This window comes from Poecile atricapillus, chromosome W, assembly GCF_030490865.1.
Source record: "Poecile atricapillus isolate bPoeAtr1 chromosome W, bPoeAtr1.hap1, whole genome shotgun sequence".
NCBI lineage: Eukaryota > Metazoa > Chordata > Aves > Passeriformes > Paridae > Poecile > Poecile atricapillus.
Window position 1 is genome coordinate 27,670,881 of NC_081288.1, and position 22,500 is coordinate 27,693,380.

The following is a 22,500-nucleotide window of genomic DNA, read 5'->3' on the forward strand; positions in this document are numbered from 1 at the left end:
ACCCTCATTCCAAACTGCTGTGAGTTGAAGACATGGATACATGTGCTTCCCCCAGTCTGTGTGTGCCCATGCCAACTTTAGGAGGAGACATAAAAGTTGTCAGAGCTGCCCTGGCTTCCTTCTTTCCTTGAATTTCCACCACTGTTTTTCCCCTCGCTTGTGCTTTGGCATCAGCTGCAGTATAAGCCATACAGAGGCTTGAAGAAGACGAGGTAATTGTGCATCTCCTGGAAAGGATGAGCTTCAAGGTATTTAGTCCATGGGCACATTTGCATGCAGAATGGTGTTCAGAAGGACAGCAGAGAAAGAAACACAGACAAGTCCCAGCTCTACCTTTGTGAAAAGGCTGTGTGCAGCAAGAGGAGCTGAAAAGCTCTGCCATACCTGTGCTCTCTCAGTCTAACTCTATGGCTTTTCCAGGACATCAGACTCATCCTCCACCTCAGCTTTCTTGTTGGCCAGCCCAGGAAAGCAACACAAACATCTGAAACACAGGTTTAGAAGTGATTACTCAGAGCTTACTACACTTTGGATCAGAAAAGTGCAGGGCAAGCACTTTTATTTATTTATGTCCTAGACATGTATGGTAATTACTCAGTGCTTGTGTGTTTGGGTGGCTTTCTAAGTTTGAAAAAAACCCAGACTGCCACGAATCAGTCAGCAGTAAAGATGTCTCAAGAAGACGAGCTGAGGTAGGGAAGTTTCTGTAGTGAGTCACGGCAAGATCACAAGTAATTTGTCAGTAAGCTCCTGTCCTCATCCTTGGCTGTCCAAGACATTTCCCATCCCATTGGGTGGCCTCCAGGCAGTTGTGTGCTGCTGGTGCCAGTACCCAACATTCCTGCACATGGTCCCTGTCCTCACCTGTCTTCTGTGAGCAGCAGTGCACAGGTCTTCCTGCACGCCTTTGTGCACATCTTTTTTCCTCAGCAAAAATCTACTCTTTGGGGTATCTTTCAAGTATTATCCAGAATGTAAGAGAGATACATGTTGGGGCTGAAATGTAAGCTCTTCCTTTAGCAAGCTATACTGTTTTGATACAAGGAAAACAAAAAAATCAATTTGCTCCCCCTCCTTCTGCACACACATTGTTAGAAACATAGACTAAATTAATTGCAGGAAAATCAGGCACCAGGGGGTAGAGAAAAAAATCCAAAGCCTTGTAGTACAAATCTAACAACATTTCATGTTCTCTGGGGTTTTCACTTCCAGTGATTCTGAATCAAGGTTTCAATCACACAATTTAATGTGAATTTTTATTCTGCTCATTCCATGCTGGGGACATGCACTTGACCTCTGTGAAAGTACACTTTAAGGCCTCAATGCATCAGTGCTTTTTGAATCTCAGGTATGAGTAGGCCCCCAAAATAATTTCTCTCTTTTGTGCTCTAACTACAAGCTTTTTCTTCCTTTCTTCTCTCTGGGTCTGGATTAACAAATAGACACTATCCATCTGTGCCAAGGTCCCAGCTCCTGGGCGAGGTGATGAAATTGAAATTTCAGCTTCAGGAGCTGAGATTATTTCTTTTAATAAATTAAACATTCAGTCTTTCATCATACTGAGAGGAAATTTGAAAACATCACCTACAAGACGTTGGTTGAAGTCTGTGGAGATGCTGGAGCTGTAGATCAAACAAGAGATGCACTGCACCATGCATCTCAACCAGGACTTAATGAGAAGGGTTGTTTCTACAAGGGCTTCTTCCTGGTTTATGGCTGGGGTGGCCTTTCACTGGCCTATAAATCTTGCTGCTGGGTTAAAAGATTTGGCAGGGGTCTCTCTTACTCCCAGAGGTGTGGAAGTCTCACAGCCCAATGACACCATACCAAAGATAGGGGACATTTGACATCATACCGAGGGTGGGAGACTCCCCACCACTGAATTGACAGCAGAGGGTATTTTGGATCGCCTTCAGAGGTCATTTGAAGGTTAGAAGATTGCAGAGTGCATCTGGCTGCTGGCACAGAGCAGTGACCTCTGCAAATGTGCAGTGTTGTCCCTGGGGGCTCCTGCTGCAGCCTCTTTTGCAGGACTGGTTCCAGGATAGGAGGTCCTGACAATCTTTGGAAGCACCTGCTTCCCACCAGGAGTGCTGTGATCACTGCAATCTCTACCTGTTTGTTTCTGGGGGTGAATTTTTCCACTTCAGTGACTGAGGTGGTACAGCAGGGAGCAAAATGATGTGATAAAGGTCTCCAGGTGCTTGTGAGCAAAATTCCTGTCTTCGAAAATGGATCCACCAATATTTTATGTAACCAAACATTTTAAAACACATGATGCTGAATTTTCTCTTTAGATCTTCTCTATAGGATTATCTTCCTCTCAGAGCATGTTGGAGCCCGGATGTGTCAGTCCCCTGGCCCATGGAGCTTTGCTGAGAGGACAATTATTTTCTCAGCTCTGAGTGAGAAGCCTTGTCAGGTAAAACTGCAGCAAGGAGTAGCAAAATTCTGATCACTTGTTTTGCCATTAGTGTGTGCACCTTCTCCAACAGAAAGATTTCACAGCCATCACTCAGGCACTTTCAACCGCTATACCATACCGGTAGATTGTTCTGGCTTTTCTATAATAAAGCAGCTCACTTTGGATCCTGCTGATTTCAAGTATTTACTTCCTCTTACTATCTTCTTTTTTTGTTTGTTTGTTTGTTTGTTTGTTTGGGGATTTTCCCTTGAGAAAGCAAAAGTAATTTGCCTGTTCTTGCAAGATCTGTTTTGCCCGCTCCCTTTCCCAGGACTGACGCATGGCTGCTGGGATCAGGAGGTGACTAAGGGCTTTGCTGCAGCCAAACACCGAGCAGAGAGCCCTTTGCAAAGTTGTGTGTTATATAGCGGGAAATGCTAAATATGACGAAACAGTTTCAGGGCTCAGCGTTTCAGCAGCCGATTACTCCCAGTCCAGGATGAATCACCCTGGAGCTGCTGCAACCTCAGGCAGGTGCTGCCTCCAGGAGCCCTCCCACGACCTTCCCCATGGCCTTTCCCATCCCCTCACAATGTTTTATCCAGCAGCAGCAGCAGCCACACAGGCACTTTTCTCACTCAGCATTCCTCTCCCCTCATTTCCAGCATGATGGCTGGAGCCTGTCTGGCATGCTGGGACATCGCCATGGACCTACTAGACAGCATCAGCAAAACAAGAGAGGGAACCTCTAGCTGGGATGTTTTAGGGTCTCTCAACCATCTCTGGGTTTCCCTGAGCCTGTGCGATTTCCTGAGAGCAGAATCCGCTGCTGTTGGATATACTTCATTCTCTGGAGAGGCAGAGGGATTCAACAATCTTAACAGCAATAAATACCAGCTGGAGTAAAAGTGGCTGTAGGGTCAGCTTCACTCAGAGAAACACAGAAACCACGATCACAGGGTAGGGGTGATCTTGAGAGGGAGTTTATAATCCCAGTGAGTTCAGCAATCTGTTAGCATGCTGCCCACATCACTGGCTGCTGTCCGGTCCTGGGGTTTAAGATATCCATGCAGTGTTTCTGAGGAGCTCAGGATTCCAGCTCATCCCTGCTTTTTCCTGATTGCATAAATGACCCCAAAACAACACACCTCTCTTGGGGTTATGAGGGGCTGAACATGCTCATCGCCGGGTCTCCCACTGGCAGTATTCTGAAGATGACTTCCCTGCTTAGCATAGGTGCTGCCAAACAATACAGCTGGGAGATGTGTCCTCCTCTGCTTTGCTTTCTGGATCCCCAGGGCTCTTCCTTGTCCCACTGTGCCATGAAAACTGGGATTAGTATCAGCTGCAGAGCCTGTACCACCCAGAGGCATCACCATCCACTTCTGGATATCCTGCTCACACCACTCTGGGAGCTACTTGTAGCTCCAGAAAACAGACACTTGAGCAGCTGCTGCAGGGTAAGCTTGTGACTCAGTCCAGTTAAATGGTGGTTTGTGATTGAGCTGGAAACTGAAAGTAGGTCTATCAGCAAAGTTGGGTGACCAGAAGATGGTTGGCTTCATAGTTGGAGACAGGTTATATAAAAAAAGAAATAAAAAAAACCACCAGTGATGTGATCTTTGATTGTTTTGTCCTGAATTCAGTTGATGTTCTTTCAACTCCCTAAGATGAAAATACAGTAAAACAGGGTTTTTTCAGCCTCCTTTTCTTTGTAGCAAAAGATAAGATTGAGCCAAGGTACTGAGCTCTGCCATGAGATCCTGGGTGCAAACCTGGCCCTCCATTCCTTGCCTCAGGTCTCTTCCCATTGCCACACCAAGGGTTAGATGAAAAAGAAAGGTTCTTTCCAAACGGACTCAACAGAACAGATTCCCAGTGTTTTGGTTCTGTACATAAAACTGAAAGGTTTATCTAAACCTGCTGTTGAGATACCCTGTGCCATTTAAGCACATTTATTAAGGAACGCTGCTGTGTTTTAGAACACCAAATCTAAGGGCATCCTGTCATGCTGTATAAGTAAGAACATTAGGATATCTAAAAAGAAAGTGGTTTATTTTGACAATCCAGAATGAACGAACGCTAGTAACCAAACTACATGAAAACACAACGAAAACCATAGTCCTTATTTTCTGTACATGAAAGCATTCAGTTTTTCTCCCCAATAATCTCTTGACTTCATGTCTGTACATTTTTATTATTAGTCATGTGGCAGCTCTTTTTAAACTACATTTTGAGAAATAAGATTTCCTCACTGATATCTCAAACCTTCAGAGCAAACCATGAGTTCCCAACCAAAGAGCTCTTCCCACGTCAGCACAAGATGCAAAATTTTGAAATGCAACATATGTAATGAGAGGTATTTAAATTCCTTTGAAAGAAAATAACTCCCCAAAATATTACTGTCAATAGTGCAGAAGCACTAACATTTGTCAAAGCTGAATAGATCTTCACTCCCGTGGAAGAGAGGTCTGAGCAGGTGGAAGAATATGCAGAAGGCAAGGAATAAAAACTCTCTCTGACAAACATAGGCAGAAGTCCTGAAGAGGGGTGGGCCAAGGTGTGATCCTTCATTAAAATAATTGTCAAGTCAGAAATGCTATGACCTGGCAGGTAAAAGCTTTAGCTTATAAGCTGGGAGAAGTGACCACCAGGGTTTGAAATGTCCCTTGGTGATAAGCAGGTGAGCAAAGGTGGGTGTATTTACCATGTGCACACTCCAAGGCTTCACCATCATTGCTCCTCTGTTTCATTCATCCCCTAGTTGAGTTGGGAGCACCAAGAAGATCTTCCTGGGCTACCCACAGGTCTGCTCCAGGGAAAAATTGCCTTGTGGCCCTAAGGGTTCTGGTCCCCTGAGAATCGGGGCAGGAGAACATGTGGGCAGCTGTGCTGCTCCTCTCAGTGCCACAGCCACCCCAGCTGGATCATGGGGAGCAATGTGGTGAGTTTTGCATCCAAAGCAGGGGGTGAAGTAAAAAATTTTCTTTCTCTCTGATGTTCTCAGAGCAGTATGACAATGACATGAAATTAATATAAAATCAAGAAAAAGTCTATTTTAATTATTAAAAAAAGAAACAAGTGCAACAGTGAACCACATAGGTTTCTGGAAGTTTTTCCTCACAGTGTATCTATTGTTTCTCTCTCGAATTCAAAACCACCCACTAGTGAATTTGAATGAAAATCACTGAAAATATAAAAGCTTCAGAAGCGTTTCTGATTGAGAGAGGTGGACAACAAACAGATCATAAAGCTGCACACAGTCTCCATAGTGACAGGGCTTCCAAAAGGACACAGGAGAGCCTCAGCCTTCAGGAGCATCACCAACCTCCACCACACCAGGAGAAGCAGGAGCATCCCAAAAGGGACGCTGGGAGTTTTTATTCAAAGGAAGGATGTCCCTTCAGGGAGACAGGTGGGAGGCTGTGCAGACAGAGTCCTTCCTGCTGGCCCTCTTAACAAAAGAATCACTGAGCAGATGTGGAATTTGGGATTTTGGGAAGAGACCTTCAGAAACATGGCCTTAGGACAGCTATTGAGTTGTCTGGACTTACCTCAAGCAGTGGATGGGAGGTGATCTCAGGGTCTTTAGCAGCCCAAATTTCTATTTGAGACTGAGTCCTGAAGAACTTTAAAAAAAAAATTAAAAAACAACAGAGGCCAGAAATCAACCAGCTTGGCTCCAAAAAATCTTCCCTGTCATGCACTGATTAAAAAAAGAGCACTGAACACTCCTGAGTCCAGCATGGGAGGCCATGCACGCAAGATTTCATCTCATATGGAAAAAAACAAGATGAGTAAGGGAAAGGATTTCTCTGCTACCCAATAAATAGCAAAAGCTATTGATAAATACTTTCAGTAAAGTCAAAGTCCTTAATACTCTTTTTATTATCAGCCTACAGTGAATATATTGCTGCCGAACAGGCAGCCAAGACAGGGAATGAGAAGCAAGCTGGAAGGAAAGAAGTGGTTAGAGAGCACACAGATGAGGTAAATGTTTTCAATTTCACTGTGCAGGAGCAATTTCACCCAGCACTAGTTGACAGTGGTGGTTAATTTGGGGAGTTAGTGATAGATATGCCAGGACCCCCCAAGTTTAAAAGGCCAAAGGAGTTCCTATGAAGAGAAAAGGGAAGACAAGTGAAGCCAAGGTAATTGTAGACCAGTCAGCCTAGCTGTAACTCTTTAGAACAAATAATGAATTTATTTGTAAACATCCAGGAGATAACAATGAGATGACAAGCAGCCAACTGGATTAGTCAAGACCAAGCTATACCACACCAACCAGCTTTCCTCCCGAAGCAGACTAACCTGGAAGTTAGAAACTCCAGAGGTAAAGCAGCTCAGCTCCAGACAGGCTGTGGCCCATTCTCATGCAATGTCCTGCTAAACCAGGAAGAAGAGCACACTTGATAAAATTAGTGGAGGGCTAGTGGCAAAGCCCTGTGCTATTCTGGACTTTAAAGGTGATTTATTTTCCAAATGAAAGGCTGGACCAAGTGAGGGTGAGCCAGGATCTGTCCTGGACACAGGCCTGTACATGACTTTCATGTAAATTATTTGCCTGAAAGATTAGGTTGATTAAACCTGCAGATGACCCAAAGCTGTGTCATGTTGCAAGTAACAGAGATAACTCTCCCTAAAAATAATACAAAAGAAGCTTTATAAAATAAAATAAGATATTCAAATTTCAGCTATGCTTACTAATAGTATCTCAGAAAGACTGAATATATATATAGATGAGATCAGTCAAAATCCTTAGCTACATATCACCCTAAATCAGGAAATTACTTTCCACCAGAGCACTGTGCAGAGCTCACCCCCTGATTTGTGCTGTCTCTGCAAAAGGAGAGCCACAGCATCTTTTATTTTACTCTTTATTTTTTTTATTTTTAAGGCCCACATATTGCCTCAGGCATGCTATAATTCACATTGGTGACAAAGAAATTTGAAAGCCTTCCACCACATTACCAGCAAGCCTGGGGCCTCCATGAACTGGGAATTCAAATACATTTTGACCCTTGCTTGGACTGGACATTGTGGGATGATAATAGACCCAAAGTAGAGTCAATACTGAGAAAACTTTAATGGTAAAATACTAATTAATGTAACAGTGTTTTGTAGGTTTAGATCAGAAGCCATGAGAGTAACAGAAAAAAATTCCCCAAGTTAGCACCCCAATAGTTTTCCATTAAGAAATTCACAATATTTTAACTGTACAAGGAAACTGTACCAAGGAGCTGTGTGCTGAGCAGGATACCCAGCATTTTTCTGGAAGTTGGGAGATTTCCACCAACAGCATGTAATACTCCCTTTACCTCTGCTGCAAGAAAAACTTCCCCTTTACTGGCAAGGCTTCCACCTACACATCTGTATTTTATATTACAGATATATGATCAAAACTGATCAGGCAAATTTAAAGGTCACTTGCTAGTGGGACTTCCCGACACAGCTTATGAGGGACCTGGATGACAGATACCATCCAAACCACCAGGGTTTATAACTGGCCTGACAGCCCTGCAGTGTGAACCCAAGGCTGGTTTAAGTAGAAGTTGTACCTGTACAAATGCTAATGATAACGATAAGAGAAACGTGATTCTTTTGTATCATCCACTACCCAAAATAAAAACATGAACATGCTGCCTTAGCTGCAGAGGAAGATGAGCTAGACTTGAGGGAAGGATCTCATGGGGCCGGGCAGGCTGCAGCCTGTTCTGGGGCCACATCAGACTCCAGGCTGTGTGCCCAGAGGAAGCCTTTAGTGTTGTGCTTGGTGTAATGAAGAAATATGGAAGTGAATTAAACCCTCCAAGGAATGATGAAATTACATTGTTTATTTTTACCTTTGTTTTAATGAATCGATTCCATCTCTTCTTGGTTTTCTATTGGTATGAATGGGTGACCAGGTGTGCTTGTGGGAAAAATCCCCTTGGAGGAATACTGGAACAAAGTAGTAAATTAGTTAAGATGGCAGGTTTTGGAGCTGAAAACAAGATTATTCAGAAGTAGCCAGGGTTACCTAACTACCCCTTCTGCTTTGGCAGTGGAGAAAAACTGGGCCACTTGCGAAACAGGGTGTATATATAGACAATAAATGTTAATATATTTTAAAGTAAAATTAAGGTTTAAGATGTGTTAAAGGAAAGTTACCGTGGTGATGCCTGTCACGTTACATCCCCAAACACAGTGAAAACAAGATTACCATATGACCTGGGTCATACAGCTTGGCAAAAAATCCAAAGAAGACTGGCTATCCCCCTTTGAAGCAAGAGAGATATCTCCTTCAATATCATTATATCTTTCAAAGGCCTATGTTCTTCACTGCTGGAAAGCTCACTGGGGTTTTAGCCTGAAAAGACTCTGCCTCGTCGTTGAAATCTTCCTAGACAAGATTAAAATCTAAGTAATACCTTCAGTGGCAACCTCACAAGTCATTTTGATAGATATACAACCTGCTGATCAACCATTTGAATCTACTGATTTATTGATTTGATCTTAATCATGATCTCAGTGTGATCACTTAATTGATCTGCCTTTAATTAGCTTAGTAGAAATAATGAATTAATCTAGTGATATCCTTGCTCAGGTGTTCCTTCATGTGTTCATCCTTTTTAATCAGCTCTGCAGGGAATATACAAGGTAGGTTTACACTATTAAATAGTCACCGGGGTCACAAACCTGAGGGCAGGAGTAAATTTGGGTAGGGCATATGCCAGCAGCTCAGCTCTGCATCTCTCCAGCCAAGACCTCATACACCCTGTGAATAAACTCATCTCCAGCCATGTTTGGTCTCCCAAAGATTCCCATATTGCTGAATGAAGGGCAAGGAGGGCTTTGTCTCAGAAGCAGTCAAACATTTCAAGGATATCTTTCTCCGTGGTTCACAACCAAAGAGGAGTGAACAAGGCATCCTGGACCCCACAGTGGATTATTTATCCTCCCTTAGCCTTCAGTCATGAGCACAGAAAGCTCTGACTCTTTTGAGTCCTTAGGGAAAAAGTTGTGACTGAATTAAACTGAAAGAGAAGGTAAGATTTTGAACTGTAAGATTTTGAATAATACAGTAATGGGGAGACAAGCATCCCATTCTATTGGGTTTTTTTTTTGCATTGTCACTGTTCTTGGATACCAGGAGAGATCACACACTCCTGTGGGATAGGTAACACACAAAAACAAGTCTCGATGGACTTTTACGTGAGGTGGATGGGTGGTAGAAGGAAATGAACAGTTGAAATCACACAAAATCACTCAGTATTTACACCTAGATGGTTAAAATTTGAGCAGAAGAGCTGAGACTTCATGCTTGTCAAATGATGTGAGTGAACAGAGAAGGCACTGGGCTGATGCCCATGGAGTAACCCACTATCAGAGCATGAGCTCCCAGTGCCCAGGCAACTCTTCTTTCAGGACTGATGCCTTCAAATTCAGGTCAAATGCATAACCACAACAGAATGAGCAGGGAAAAAAAAGAAAAAGAAAAAGAAAAAAAAGCTCACATAAGCTCATATTACCAGCTCTGAGTGGGTAAGGGATGCAGCTTTCAGTTAGCTAATTTTGTTCTTTACGGATATTGCTGTTAGCTTTGTAAGAAAATCAGAAGGCATCATCTGAACTGGCTTAGAAATTACAAACAAGCATTTTAATTTTTATTTAAACTGGAGAAGCTGTTAGAGGCCTGTTTTGAAGCCAGTTTAAGTCCATGGAAGGATTTAATCGGGCTTTGTTTGCAGGCGTGGCGGCAGCCTCTTTTAAAGTCATTCCTTTGCTTATAATCAAGCCTTGCCCTCGTCAGATTTTAACCACTTCTTCCTAGGTTAGGCACCGGCATGGGCTGCAGTCGCATACCGCTCGTGTGGAGCTGGCGCTCGAAGCCAGGCTGCTTCACCGTTTCCACTGCCGACTGTTTGCAAACGCGGGAGAGGAGCTGGGAATGAGCAGAGCAATGCAGAGTCGGGGAGGGAGGGGTTTGGTGGCTGGGCTGGAGTTAGTCACCGCAGACTTCCATTTCCAGATCGTGAGGAAGGACTCAAGCCATTTTAGGCATTTTCTTGGACTTCCTTCTCGGCTTTTAATTGAAATACCCAGGAGGGATGGAGGAATCCACGGGCCCATTTTGCACCGACGTGGGATACTTCTGTGCAAGCACAGACGTGCTCCCCCTTCACATTGTAGTTCAGACCACTGTTGTTAGTCCTTGGCTCCGTTCCTTTGCGTGGCAACAGGGAATCTTCCACACATCTCATCTTCTGGAAGCTGATGCACTCCTCTGTGGAAGATGCTCACTGAGGTGAAAATAATTTTTAAAGAATTTTCTTGCGGGAGCTAACTATGCTGGGATGTCTTGAATATTCAAAACAAAACACATTAAATTCTGATACCTCTGAGGTATATAAATATACATGTACATTTATCCATATATCTCTCTAAGTGCCACAGATAAGAACACATATGAACCAGCAAATTGCAAAATCACAAGAGGCTTTGAACACCCCTGTTCCTCTTTAGCAGGAATTCAGATGCCTACATCTAGCACAGCAAACAAGAAAAAACCCTGCATAGCTGCCAAGACAACTGACACATCCAGCTGCCAGACTTCACTAGGCTTCTCACTCTGGTGTTGTAAGTTTTGCATCTCCCCTTGTCCAGCAGCAGTGTCCTTTTTGCCAGAGAGCTGTTTGGGAAATCACCCTCAGGACGTCGCAGGGGGGACAGGCAGCAGGCATGCTAGGAGCACATCCAGCACAGCCAGCCAAAGTCCCCTCTGTCCAGTCCCAAACAGGGGGCCAATGCTCAATGTGCAGGGCAGCAGCAGGAGCAGCAGCAGCAAATGGGTTTTTTGTGTGGTTGATGTTACAACGCTTTTTTATCCTGCTGAGACAAAAGAATTTTCTCTGTCCATGGGATCTCAGTGTCCTGGTCACCCAGAGAAGCTTGTCCTGGGCACTGTGCAGAGCACCCATGGCCAAGCTCCTTCACACGGGACCCATACATCGGCACAAAATACTTATTTATTACCTGGTGAAAGAACCAATGTTTCTGGCCCTTCGTGATGTTGATTGTGCACCTCGAGCTTTGTGTTTTGCTTTCTTGAAGCTGATTCTTAATTAGCAACAAAGTTGCAGTCACAGAAACATTGAGGACAGAGGAGTAACATCAACCTTTAAATTGTTACTTTTCTGACCACTAGAAAAGCCCTCTGCCTTCCCCTAAAAGCTACTTAAATGTTTCTTCACTTCTAGAGAATGATAAACAAGTCCTTGCTGACAAAGTATCGTGGCAACCACAACCTTCCTTTCTCATTGGGGCCTGCTGGTGTATGAAACAATGACCAGTCCAGCCATCTCATAAGGTTTTAGTTTAACTCCCAGGTGGTTGCACCTTTATTATGGTGCCTGTGCTGGACTGGGTGACTGGCCTTTCCCTGACACCCCACTGATGTGGTTTGTGACCACCTCCATGCACTGAATCTGGAGAATCCTGTGGCACCCCTCTCCCATGTCTGTCCTGCAATCAAAGGGAAGGCATCTGAGATGGAAAAAGAGATTGGAGTAAGTATCACAAATCAGCCCATAAACCTCTGCTCTGCCAAAATGATCTTTCCAGGGACTGAGGCAATGTAGAAGCACAAGGAGGGAAAGTGTGCTGCTGGGGGGCTGCCAGAGCTTCTGCATTCTGGCTTCTCTCTTGGTGCCTTTTAACAGCTTTGCAGCATCAGGGGTGATGTTCCCTTCTCCAAGGCTCCCAGGTCTCGCATGAGGGACAGGAAGGGAATGAGAACTGAATGTCTGGTGTTGCCTGATGTCAGCATCCCTTGCTACAAGAGACCAAATAGTAAAAAAAAACCCTCATAGACAATGAAATGTGAGGGTTTACAAGGAAATTTCTGGGAAGAGAAGTGATAAGTCAGTATAAATTAGGAAGGTAGGGAACTGAGGATTTACCCTATTGTTTTACACACAGTGGTTGCATTAGAATCAATTGTATTTTGGTGTTTATGGTTAATAATTGACTTCTATTTACACATAGAAGGAAAGAATTCATGCCAAAAAGCCAAGAATGTGCAAGATCTTTTTAGAGAAAAGCAGAAAAAGAAAAAAAGAAAAAAACCCCCACAACCAGACCTATATTTCTGGTGTGATCTTTTGCTTCCATGGCAGCTGTAAAACCAGCTCACATTGTGTTAACTAAGTGTATTATCCTGTGAACAACAGGGTCCCATTAGCTCTATCAGAAGGCCAATACCCTCTGTACTGAAAACCTCTTGATTCAGTACATTTCTCTGTCACAGAGTAAATTTTTGCTTGACCCCATTGAAGGAATCGGTTTAAATCTTGAAACATGAAAACTATTAAAGCAGAAAAAAAAAAACTTTTTCCCTCTCTTTGCCTTTTGATTGCTGACATCAAACACCACGTTGCAGTTCAGCAAATAGAAGAATGTTGTAGCAAGTAAAAAAAATAAATTAGGAAATACTGAGAAAAAAAAAAGAAAGACAGGAAGGGATTGTATGGCAGTAATAAATGTATTCTGTTCTTTATAAACACATGTGTGGTGTGGATTTGTGTCTGTGGGACAATTCAGGAAAAAAAAATGAAAAGATAAGTTTTAGGTTTAAACTCAGCAGATTTCAAAATGCATTGTTTATACCCTCTGCAGTGCAATAAAGCTTATCAAGAACTTTTCTACTGGATACAAGAGTCAAAAGTAATAAGAAGAATGTGAACAGTATGCTTCCTTTGGGTTGCTACAATATCTGTAATTCTTTTAGCACAGATTTCCCATGTTAGCTTAAGCTCTGTCTCACAACCATCATTTTCAGCAGATAGTCGTAAATACTTTGCTGAGCTGAGTTGTTCAGAGATTTGCCATCATTTCACTCTCCACAAGCTCAAAGCATGTGGCAAGTTCAAGGGCCCTTAATTAAAAATGTAATACTTTCATTCTAGAAGCTCTTACTTGCATCCTGGCAATACTCTGGGATAAATCAACTGCTGATGTAAATGCATTAATTTCAGTGTAATTTCATTTAGAAGCTACAAGTGTACTAAATTTTTATTTAATGATTTGAATGTACTTTCTGTAAGAGGGAGCAGGATCACCTCTCCCTTAAAAAGGGGAGAGCTGAGCCTGGGAAGTGGGAGGCAGAGATTTGACCAGCCCTTGGTAAAAGCAGGGAAAACATACAAGCCTCTCACTCCAATCCATGTTTGTACTTTCAGCATGAACCAGGACATCGAAACGACTACTAAAATACGTACATTTCAAGCACGGGATTTGGCACCAGACCTCAAAGCTGCAACATTTTCTAGGCAGAATGTACTTCTGCCCCTCTCTTAAATTGAGAGGTCAATTTTTGTCTTCTTTTCCTATTTTGCTCTTGTAAGGGAAGACAGCATGGCATGTTTGTTAGACTATAATGTTGCATTTAGTAATTAAATAAAGTGGGGTTTTTGGGAGAACTTCTTTTAAGCGAAACCATGTGTCCCAGGGAGGAAACATTCTTCTGGTAAACAGCTGAGCCCTTAACATTTAGCAACATAACTCTGTGTTTGCAGCTATTGAAAACTGTGTGACCGAGGAAGCCTGTGTTTCTGAGACTGAGGACTGAAAGCATTTTGCTCGCTGTCAGAACGCCAGCCCTTTCTTTTATGTATACGCTAAAAGCAAAAAAGAACCAACTATTGGATGGTCGCTTCTTATGGTTTTAATAAAATTTCTCTCATATCAAAACGCTGCTGGGTTTTAATGTTGACACTGCACTAAGCAATGTTCTCTGCCCTGGCACAGCTGGCTCTTGCTTTCCAGCTTTTCTTGCTGCACCCTGGCATTACTTGCAAAAATTGCAGCCTTAAATCATTTCCTCATCCCTCTGACCTGTGCAAGGAAGGACCCTCTCACTGGTACAAAGAAGGGGAACATTCCTCCTCCCTCCCCAGCTGCTGTGTGAGCAGAGTGCTCAGAGTGGCAGGAGGTAGCTAAGGAACAGAAGTTACCTGCCAGACATGAACAGCAACCTTGGAAAGCTCAGGGAAAAAAGATAATAGAGCTGGAAACTACAAGCAGAAACAAGACTGAGAAAATGGGAGTGCTCTGTCCCTGGCTCCTGCTTTCCATTCCAAGAGTCCACATCTCTCAGAGACACTCGAAGGGCCACAGGACTATGGGACAAATCCTGCTGAGGGGGAGCAGGGAAGTATTATTTGGTACAAGTGATTTCCTGAGCAGTGTTCAACCAGGAGGGGGCTGGTTGACTTTGAGATCTTACACTGCTTCTCCATCCAGCAGCTGGAAGGGGAAGGCCACAGTCCCAGCTCCCTCTGGGCCAAAGGAGATGATTATTCCTTTGCCTGCTCATCTCACTCAAGCTGGGCTACTGAGCTCTGACCATCACGTTGACCTTTTCAGTACAAAGGGATCTTATATTGTTCTTTGTAGCCCTCAAAGCAGCTGGGCATGCTTACAAATTTCAGTAACTACCAGATAAGGCCAAACAAGATCCCACGATAAGAGTTCAAGGCTCTGCATTCCTCTCTGATTGCTTTCCTGAGCAGATTCTCATTTTAACTGGACTTATGGTAGTTTCATCCAGTTATCTTAAAGTACGTAACGACTATGGTAATTACTGACAATAATGAGTTAATCAATTCTTCTAGGTATTTTCAAGGGATAAATATTACTGTCCTTGCTGTAATAATGGGGAAACTGAAGCAAAGAGAAGTTTTTTGGTAAATGTACTTTACTTCTAATATTTTGATATCCTTCTGGTTTTATTTGTATAGGTTTATGTATTTGCTTCTTAGTATGTTTTGTGTTCTGTTATTGCTTTCCAGTAATGTTATCTGGCATGGGTTGTGTGTGTGTACTAAGGTGCATTTAAGAAAACAGCAGTGATTTCAGAAAACTTAACAGATATTGAAGAGTTTTTTGTCATTGTTTATATATATATATACACATACATATTTGATTTATCATAACCCTATTTTCCTGACTTTCCTCTTTCTTCCTCCTTCTTTTATTTTTGATGCCTTCTTTTTTAGAAAAAAAAAAAACCACACAAATAACATTATTTTCTATTTCTTTTCCATATACTTCAGCTTGCATTTAAATCTCTAATGTGGAAAGCCAACAGAATATGACCTTCTAGTGACTAAAGAACTAAGATATTCTACTGGATAGGAAGCTTGCAAGGCAGAGTTATGGCTTTACTAAAGTATCAGCTAATCCCTTATATATATAATTAATATTCAAAAGACATACGTTGCTTTGGTAGCATTTATGTAAATGTTTAAGTTTCCCACAGTTCAGGTATGCTTTCCTGAAGTCTTTTCAAGGATAGATATACAGGTAGCCAGATCAGGGGCTAAGCTGCACCAAAAAACAAAAACAAAACAAAAAAGACAATTTTGTTTGTCAGCACAATTTCAGGTGAATTATGTGGGAGGATCTAGTCTCTAGACAGGAACAAGTGCCACAAAACTCTTACTTGACACATTTTCTTTGATCCAAACTTGTTTAGTAAGGACCTGACTTCTAAAAACATTAAGGTGTTTATGTGCACTTCAGCATCTTTATAAAGCCAGCACTGATTCCTTATTGAACTGTGGACTAAGGGCCTCCAGATAGTCTGACAACTTTATATTGATTTATTTCAGCCAACTTCTAATTCTAAGGAGACGAAAAGGTTAAAATAAGACTTAGCCGTGTTAAAAACTTGCTTCGCAAACAAGGAAAACAGTCATTCTGAAAAAAAATTGAGGTAATATAAAATCTCTATAACTGGAATATTTTGGGAAATTTAGAAACAATAAAAGGCAAAAAAAGCTGTGAGAACCACTAACATAGTTTCTAAGGTATCACTGGTAAATTTAAGGCTGTTAGCCCTGACAGCTTTAGTTCTGAGACTTTCTGCTTTACAGAATATTTTCCTGAGGCTTATTTGTCCTTGCAAGGCTCCCTCCACCTCTCTTAGCGTACTGCCTATGCCTTCAAGACTTTTCAGGAAGGCTAATCCAATCTTTGGGCATTTTTGGAGTGGTTTGTGTTTTCCTTTTTGTGCTGGGGGAGACAAGAACAATCTTGCTTAATGTAAAACCCAAACAAGGGAAACTGAAGAGTGGGAGTATGTGAGGGAGCTGGTGGATAACTTACAGGGCTGTGAATCTCCTCCCGCCTGTAGACTCCTCTTGCAGGCTGCAGTAGGGATTCTGTGTTTAGTCTAGGCTCTTCCCAAATACCTGCTTCGGCTCTTACGTGGATTGCAGAGAGCTCAGCCCTGCGGGTGAGCGGCAAGGGAAGTCCGCCTCGCAAATGTCCGGTTTTGGATCAACACCCCCTGATTTTCCATTAAAAACACGCACGTGCCTGCATTTCCCCTCCACTCCTATCCCGTAATGGTGTGCGGCCCGACGGAGTCCAAACGCACCGAAGGGAAATGCCGGGTTGGGGCATTTCCTCACGGACGAGCCCTCAGAGATTTGAGGAAAACTCGTGGCGGGTCCGTAACCTCTGTGACGGCTCAGGGGCCGAGAGGGCTGGGGAAGGACCGCGCTAGTGTCACCTGTGCCTGCGACAGCCCCTCTGAGGGGCGGGTGCGCTGTCAGGGCTCTGCGATCCCTCAAACCGTGCCCTGCGCCATCTCCGGCAAGCGCGGGGGCCTGGCAGAGAGCGCGGGGCTTGTGCGCTTATTTACCCTTTGGCATACTAGTGTGGGGTTTTGGGGTTTTCGTTTATGTTTTATAACGCCGACGGGAGCCTGAGGCAGCTCTGGACGCCCCCGGGATGGGCAGCACAGAGCGCTCCCAGATTAGGAGGAATTTATTCACAGAGAGGGCAATTAGGCATTGGGAGCTGCCAGGAGTGGTGGAGTCTCCGTCCCTGGGGGTGTTTAACGTAAGACTGGACGTGGCACTCAGTGCCGTGGTCTGGTTGACACGGTGGTACTCGGTCGCAGGTTGGACTCGATGATCTCAAAGGTCTTTTCTAATCTAACTTATTCTGTGATTCGTACACGCACTCGCCCACCTCGGGGCGCGGGCCTCGCCCCGCAGCCCCTTTGCTCGCTGGCCAGGGACTGCCGGCCCGGGCTGCCATGTCTGTGGCGCAGCACGGCCCGGGATCGGCGGCAGGAGCGCCCCGCCCGCCGGCGCCGCGGGGAACCGGCCGGGAGCCGGCAGCCGGGAGGGAAGGAAGGAGGGCGGCGGCGAAAGAACCGCGCTCTTCCAGCTGGCGCCTCAGCCCACCGAGCCGGGCAGCAGACACCGGGTGGTGCAGGAGGCCAGAATGGCCGCAGGGTCCGGCCAGCCTTCCCCGGGCCTACGCCGCGCACTTTTCGGCCGACAGATAAGGGCGTGTGGGGCGGGGCAGGAAGAAGGAGCCTTTTTTTTTCCCCTTTTTTCCAAGGGAAAAACCCTTCGCCTTTAAGGGGCGGGGCCACAGGAGTTTGCGGAAGAGCCGGGCGAGAGGCGAGCGGTGATTGGATGAACGCAGTCTCGTGACGGCGGCTGGGGCGGTCCCACCCCCCCCAGCCCGCCGGCGCCCCGCGTTCCATTGTGTGCGCTAGCGCCGCCGGGCCCCGCCCCGCCGTGTCCCCGCCCGCAGGGCTGACCACGCCCCCGGTGGCGGCCCCGCCCCCCGCGTTCTCTTGGCTCATTTCCGGCCGCCGCCGCCACCGCCGCTTCCCTCCGAGGGCTCGGGAGAGCGAAGGAACAACAGCCGCCATTTTGTTTGTGTGTGAGCGACGGAGGGAGGAGAAGGGAGCGAGAGGCCGAGCGGACGGGGCGAACCAGGGGGAGGGCAGCGCACAGAGATCCAGGGGCTCGGACAGGGGACGGGGAGAGAAGCGAGGAGCCCAGACACCCCCCCCCCCCCAACCCTAGCCTGCCCGTCCCCTCGCTATTTCCTCTCTCTCTGTTTCCTTTTCTCTCTTCTCCTTTTCCCGGAATTCTCTCTCCCCGCGCTGCCCTCCGCCCCCGCTTTGCCCGCTCCGCACACACGCCCCCGGAGCGCCAGGCAGGGGCAGTAGGGAGCCTGCGCTCGGCCCCCGCGCTGCCGCCGTCCCGCCCCGGCCCCCCCCGCCGGGCAGCGCCGGGGACCCCCTCCCCCGCCCGGCCATTCCGGAGCGAATTCCCCCCGCCTCCCCCGCCGTGATTTTTCTCCTGTTTTATTATTTTAATTTTACCTCTCCTCTTCTCGGAGGGGTCGCTGCGCGGCCTCCCCTCCCACCCCGACTACAAACCTCTTCGCTCCCTTCCCCACCCTCGCAGAGGCGAACGGGGAGTCCCCACCGCGCCCGAGGGTCTCCTCCCTCGCTCATCGTGCCCCGCATCGCCCGTGGGTCCGGGGGAGCTGAGACAGGCAGCCCCCTCCCTGCCACCGTCCTCGGCCGCCCGGGAAGGGGGAAGGTAGGCAGAGAGGGCGGGAGGGGCCGGCTTCTTCTTCCTCCTCCTCCTCCTCCTCCTCCTGCCGCTGCTGTCGGATCGGCCCCTCTGCCTGCGCCGGAGAGGGGGGGCAGCCTGCTACTGCGAACGAGAGAAAGAGGAAGGGGAAAGAAGAGGAAAAAGGGGGGGCAGAAAGGGTGTTGAAACCCGCCCCCCACCTTCCCATCCCGCGATCGGTGCTGCCTCCATCAGGACAACAACCCCTCCTCCTTCCCTGCACAACAAGATGTGAAGCGGAGACTCCTGGGACTTATCCTCACCCTCCTCATCCTTACAGCTCCCCTTTCTGCAGCCATTAGCGACGGGCGAGGAAGAAGCGAGTGGAGCTGGGGACCCCGCGCACGCCGTGCCACTCCCCCCGCCGCCTCCCCCCCAGCCCTGTCGCTGGCGGTGGGTATTTTTTCGCAGGGTGGTGTTGGAGGGGGAAGGAGCCGCTGCTAGAGGACGGTGATCTTTTTTTCTTTTTTCCTCCTCCTCTCCCCTCCTTCGCCCGCCTCCTTGTGGCGATGAGGAGGAGGAGGACGGCGCCGAGGAGGAAGAGGCTGATGGCGGCGGTGAGGAGGCAGCAGGAGGAGGAGACCCCACGAAGGATGAAGATGATGATGGTGGCGGCGGCGAGGAAGCACCAGCACAACAGCCGGGATTAATTTTACTAAAAAAAAAAAAAAAAATCACCAGCCTCCTTTTTTTATTTTTATTTTTAATTTTTTTTTTTTTTTTTTTTTTTTTTTTTTTTTTTTTGGCGGGGGCTTTACCTGCTCTTCCTATCTTCGTTCAGCCCTTTCGCCTGGGGGAAGAGGCCTCACCCCCTCCCGCTCCAGCTCCCACCTCTCCCGGCTTCTCCGCTGCCGCCCTCCCAGAGCCCGAGGAGCAGAAAAAGGGGAACTTGGCCCCCCTTCTCCGCCAGATCCTCCTCGCTAGCTCTCGGCGTTATTGTTGTTCTTCAGCTGACTCGGGGCCCCAGAAGAACGCGAAGGTTTTGGGGTTCACCCCCCACCTTCTCTCTGCTCTGAGTGATTGTCTAAAAAATTAAAAATGGCCGAGAATGTGGTGGAGCCGGGCCCGCCTTCAGCCAAGCGGCCTAAACTCTCCTCACCGGCGCTCTCCGTGTCCGCCAGCGACGGCACAGGTCAGTCTCGGGGCCCCAGACCCTCCCCGCTTCTCGTTGCCGCAATTACTGCCCCTTTCTCCCCGATTTTGCCTAAATCTCTTCCTCCCTTTTGCTGCTCTTAGCTCGAGACTGCCTTTCTCCTTCGCGTCTGTTTCGCCTGTTCTCGCTCCGTTTGAAGCTATTTGCGTTAATGGCATAGGGAGGGTGTTCGGATGTTTTTGCCCTTCTGTTTTTTTGGAAGTGATTGAAAGCAAAGCTGTTCAGTTTATTGTGCTTTTGATCAGCTGCAGATAGAACTTAACAGTTCGTCATTTTCGTGTCTTTCACAATAGTAGCGATTACCGAGCTCCTTGCTAAACATAATGCCAGTTGCAGAAAACGAAGTACTGCTAAAGACGGTGCTTTTGTATATTTTATTGTTAAATCACGTGTGTACACACAAATGTCTTGGTTTTGTATTTTATTTTGCGTATATGGGGTTCTTTTACAGTTTGTTTAGAAACGAGTGATTTATTTCTCTGCTATTTTTCTTTTTCCCTTCTTATGTGCAGTCTGCTTATATGATTTACTTTTTACAGTCTTCTTGTTCCTTACAGAAGTGTATCAAAATACTGCTTTTCTGATTCAAATAGCCCATCGGCTTTAGGAAAAACAGCTAAAACCAAAATCCAGATGCCATGCTTGAAGCATAAGGTTTATTGAGACTCTTATCTTCTTAGAGATGAAATTTTATTTCACCTTATTTGCATTAAGAATCAATATGGAGTGTAGTTAATCTTGCATCTCCTGTTTCTTTGCTGCTAGACCAAAATGTCTGAAATTCTCCTGTAGTCTTAAGATCTGTGAAGAGAAAAGGGACGTCTCTGCAGTCCTGCAAAGGTCTTTGGTGATGCTTCGAAGGCAAGCTAGAGAATGGAAATTTTAGGTGTCCCAATCCCTAGCAAATATGAACTGGTGGTATTGGGAGGGGGGAGAAAGTAACAAAGGGCTGTTCAGCTTTTTAATGCTTCTTGCGAAGTAGGTGAGTATTTGGTGTCATTCTGCTATGAGAATACTCTGTTACCTGTCCCACAGGAGTTTCTTTGAACTCATATTAGATCCTATTAGCCTATGGGATATGGAGGAGGCCTCCTCCTGCCAGTCTGGTGAGTGGTGGCATTTCTGAAGGCACCAGTGCTCTTGTTCAATGCAGTTAACAACTGGCAAGAAAAGGGAAGAGTAGTTTTGTTGTTGGTGGTGTTGGGTTTTTTTGGTTGGTTTGGTTTGGTTTGTTCTCTCTGAAAAGCTCTCTTTGACAGTTAACACCAAGTTTTAACAGCAGGTCTTTGAGGAGTGAGTGTGATTCTACTGGGGATCATCTCCAAAATTTTGATTTTGCCTTTTCTATTCTTGGTGAATGACATATTAGTTTTGAAAAATTTGTGTGTGACTTTTAGTGCATATTAAATACAGCCAATACTATGTTGTAATTGGAGGACATGACTATTCCTTATATCAACAGGTCTCTAGTAAGAGTAGAAGAGGGTTGGAGAAACTACTCTTAACTAGAACTAGTTGTTGTCTGGTTTTGTGCTACATCTGGAAAACAGTGGTTAATTCAATAGTAATCATTTTTTATTTGTCTTGATAGTGGTTATTTTTGCTCTATTTGGAGAGGTGAAATAATATTTTGTGAGAAAAGTTCTGATACTGTAAAAATATGAAAGTTAAAGGCACGTTTTGATTCATATGTCATATGTATGCATACATCTAAGTTTGGACATTTGTGATCAAATAAGGGTTGGATGTGAATGTATTTCAGTTTATCAGGTGTACTCTTTCACAGAATTCTGAGTCTTTAGTTGTTAACTTACTGGGCAGGTTTTTATAGTTAATAAATGAACTTTTTACAGTTTTGGTGAAACACTAGGGACTGGGGAGTTTCAGTAAGTTTCAGACAGTTTCAATTTTTCCCAAAGTGATTTGGACTGTCATCACCTAATAGCAGAGGTTTATAGTATTGCAAGCACTTAATATGTGCTGCATAAGACCTATTAAAGAGTTCTTAATTTTCTGGCTATTTCTTTTTTTTTATTGCCAACTAATTATATGAATATGGGACAGTTTTACTTTCAATGTTTTTTAACATGACATATAATACCTATTTCTGTAAATAAAATCCAACCCATGAACCAATGAATGTATTTTGAGGGTTATATTTTTTCATTTGCTGCTTGTGACTGCAGTTTGTTTTGTCATACTTGTGTTGTGGGAAATGGCTTTGAAGTTTACAATTTTTTAACCTATCTGCTAAATCTGCTTTGAAATAGTGCAAGCAGCTGTTATTAAGTAAATTCCACATATAGAATCTTGTATTGTCCCTACTCCTTGGATAATTATAGGAAATAAGTAACATGGTGCTTATGTACTTACTCAAGCACTCTTTTTGAAACTGTTAGTTTCTCAGCACCATCAGAGGGAAGGAGAAAGAAATTTGCACTGTTCATGAAACTTTTTGCAGCACCTGTGCTTAGTGCTGTTTTTGCTGTTAACTTTTTGATTAGTTTCTT

At 45.1% G+C, this 22,500-nt stretch overlaps 2 protein-coding genes and 1 long non-coding RNA gene across 3 annotated transcripts in view; 2 read left to right on the forward strand and 1 right to left on the reverse strand.

Annotated features, from left to right (window-relative positions):
• Window positions 1-6,746: 6,746 nt before the first annotated feature.
• LOC131591386 (uncharacterized) lies at window positions 6,747-10,558 on the reverse strand. Its single transcript, XR_009280351.1, has 3 exons — window positions 9,083-10,558; window positions 8,248-8,344; window positions 6,747-6,790 (listed from the first exon to the last, which is right to left on the reverse strand). It is a non-coding gene; the product is annotated as an uncharacterized LOC131591386 (long non-coding RNA).
• Window positions 10,559-17,364: 6,806 nt separating this feature from the next.
• Window positions 17,365-19,487, forward strand: LOC131592078 (uncharacterized). Its single transcript, XM_058863354.1, has 4 exons — window positions 17,365-17,751; window positions 18,280-18,804; window positions 19,118-19,230; window positions 19,352-19,487. The coding sequence occupies exons 1-4, from the start codon at window positions 17,365-17,367 to the stop codon at window positions 19,485-19,487; spliced, it is 1,161 nt and encodes a 386-aa protein (XP_058719337.1).
• A 79-nt stretch (window positions 19,488-19,566) lies between these two features.
• Window positions 19,567-22,500, forward strand: part of LOC131591384 (histone acetyltransferase p300-like) — a 60,354-nt gene continuing 57,420 nt past the window's right edge. The window contains exon 1 of the mRNA XM_058862002.1: window positions 19,567-19,969. Coding sequence (XP_058717985.1) covers window positions 19,876-19,969 — 94 coding nt within the window. The 5' untranslated portion in view covers window positions 19,567-19,875. The remainder of the gene's footprint in view (window positions 19,970-22,500) is intronic.

What these genes read in the sequence shown, in the direction of transcription:
- LOC131592078 (XM_058863354.1), top strand. Translation starts at nt 17,365, where the DNA reads ATGATCTCAAAGGTCTTTTCTAATCTAACTTATTCTGTGATTCGTACA. An exon ending in TTCGGCCGACAGATAAGGGC is followed by an intron (nt 17,752 to 18,279) that starts GTGTGGGGCGGG and finishes CCCCAACCCTAG; the next exon opens with CCTGCCCGTCCCCTCGCTAT. An exon ending in GCCGCCCGGGAAGGGGGAAG is followed by an intron (nt 18,805 to 19,117) that starts GTAGGCAGAGAG and finishes TCATCCTTACAG; the next exon opens with CTCCCCTTTCTGCAGCCATT.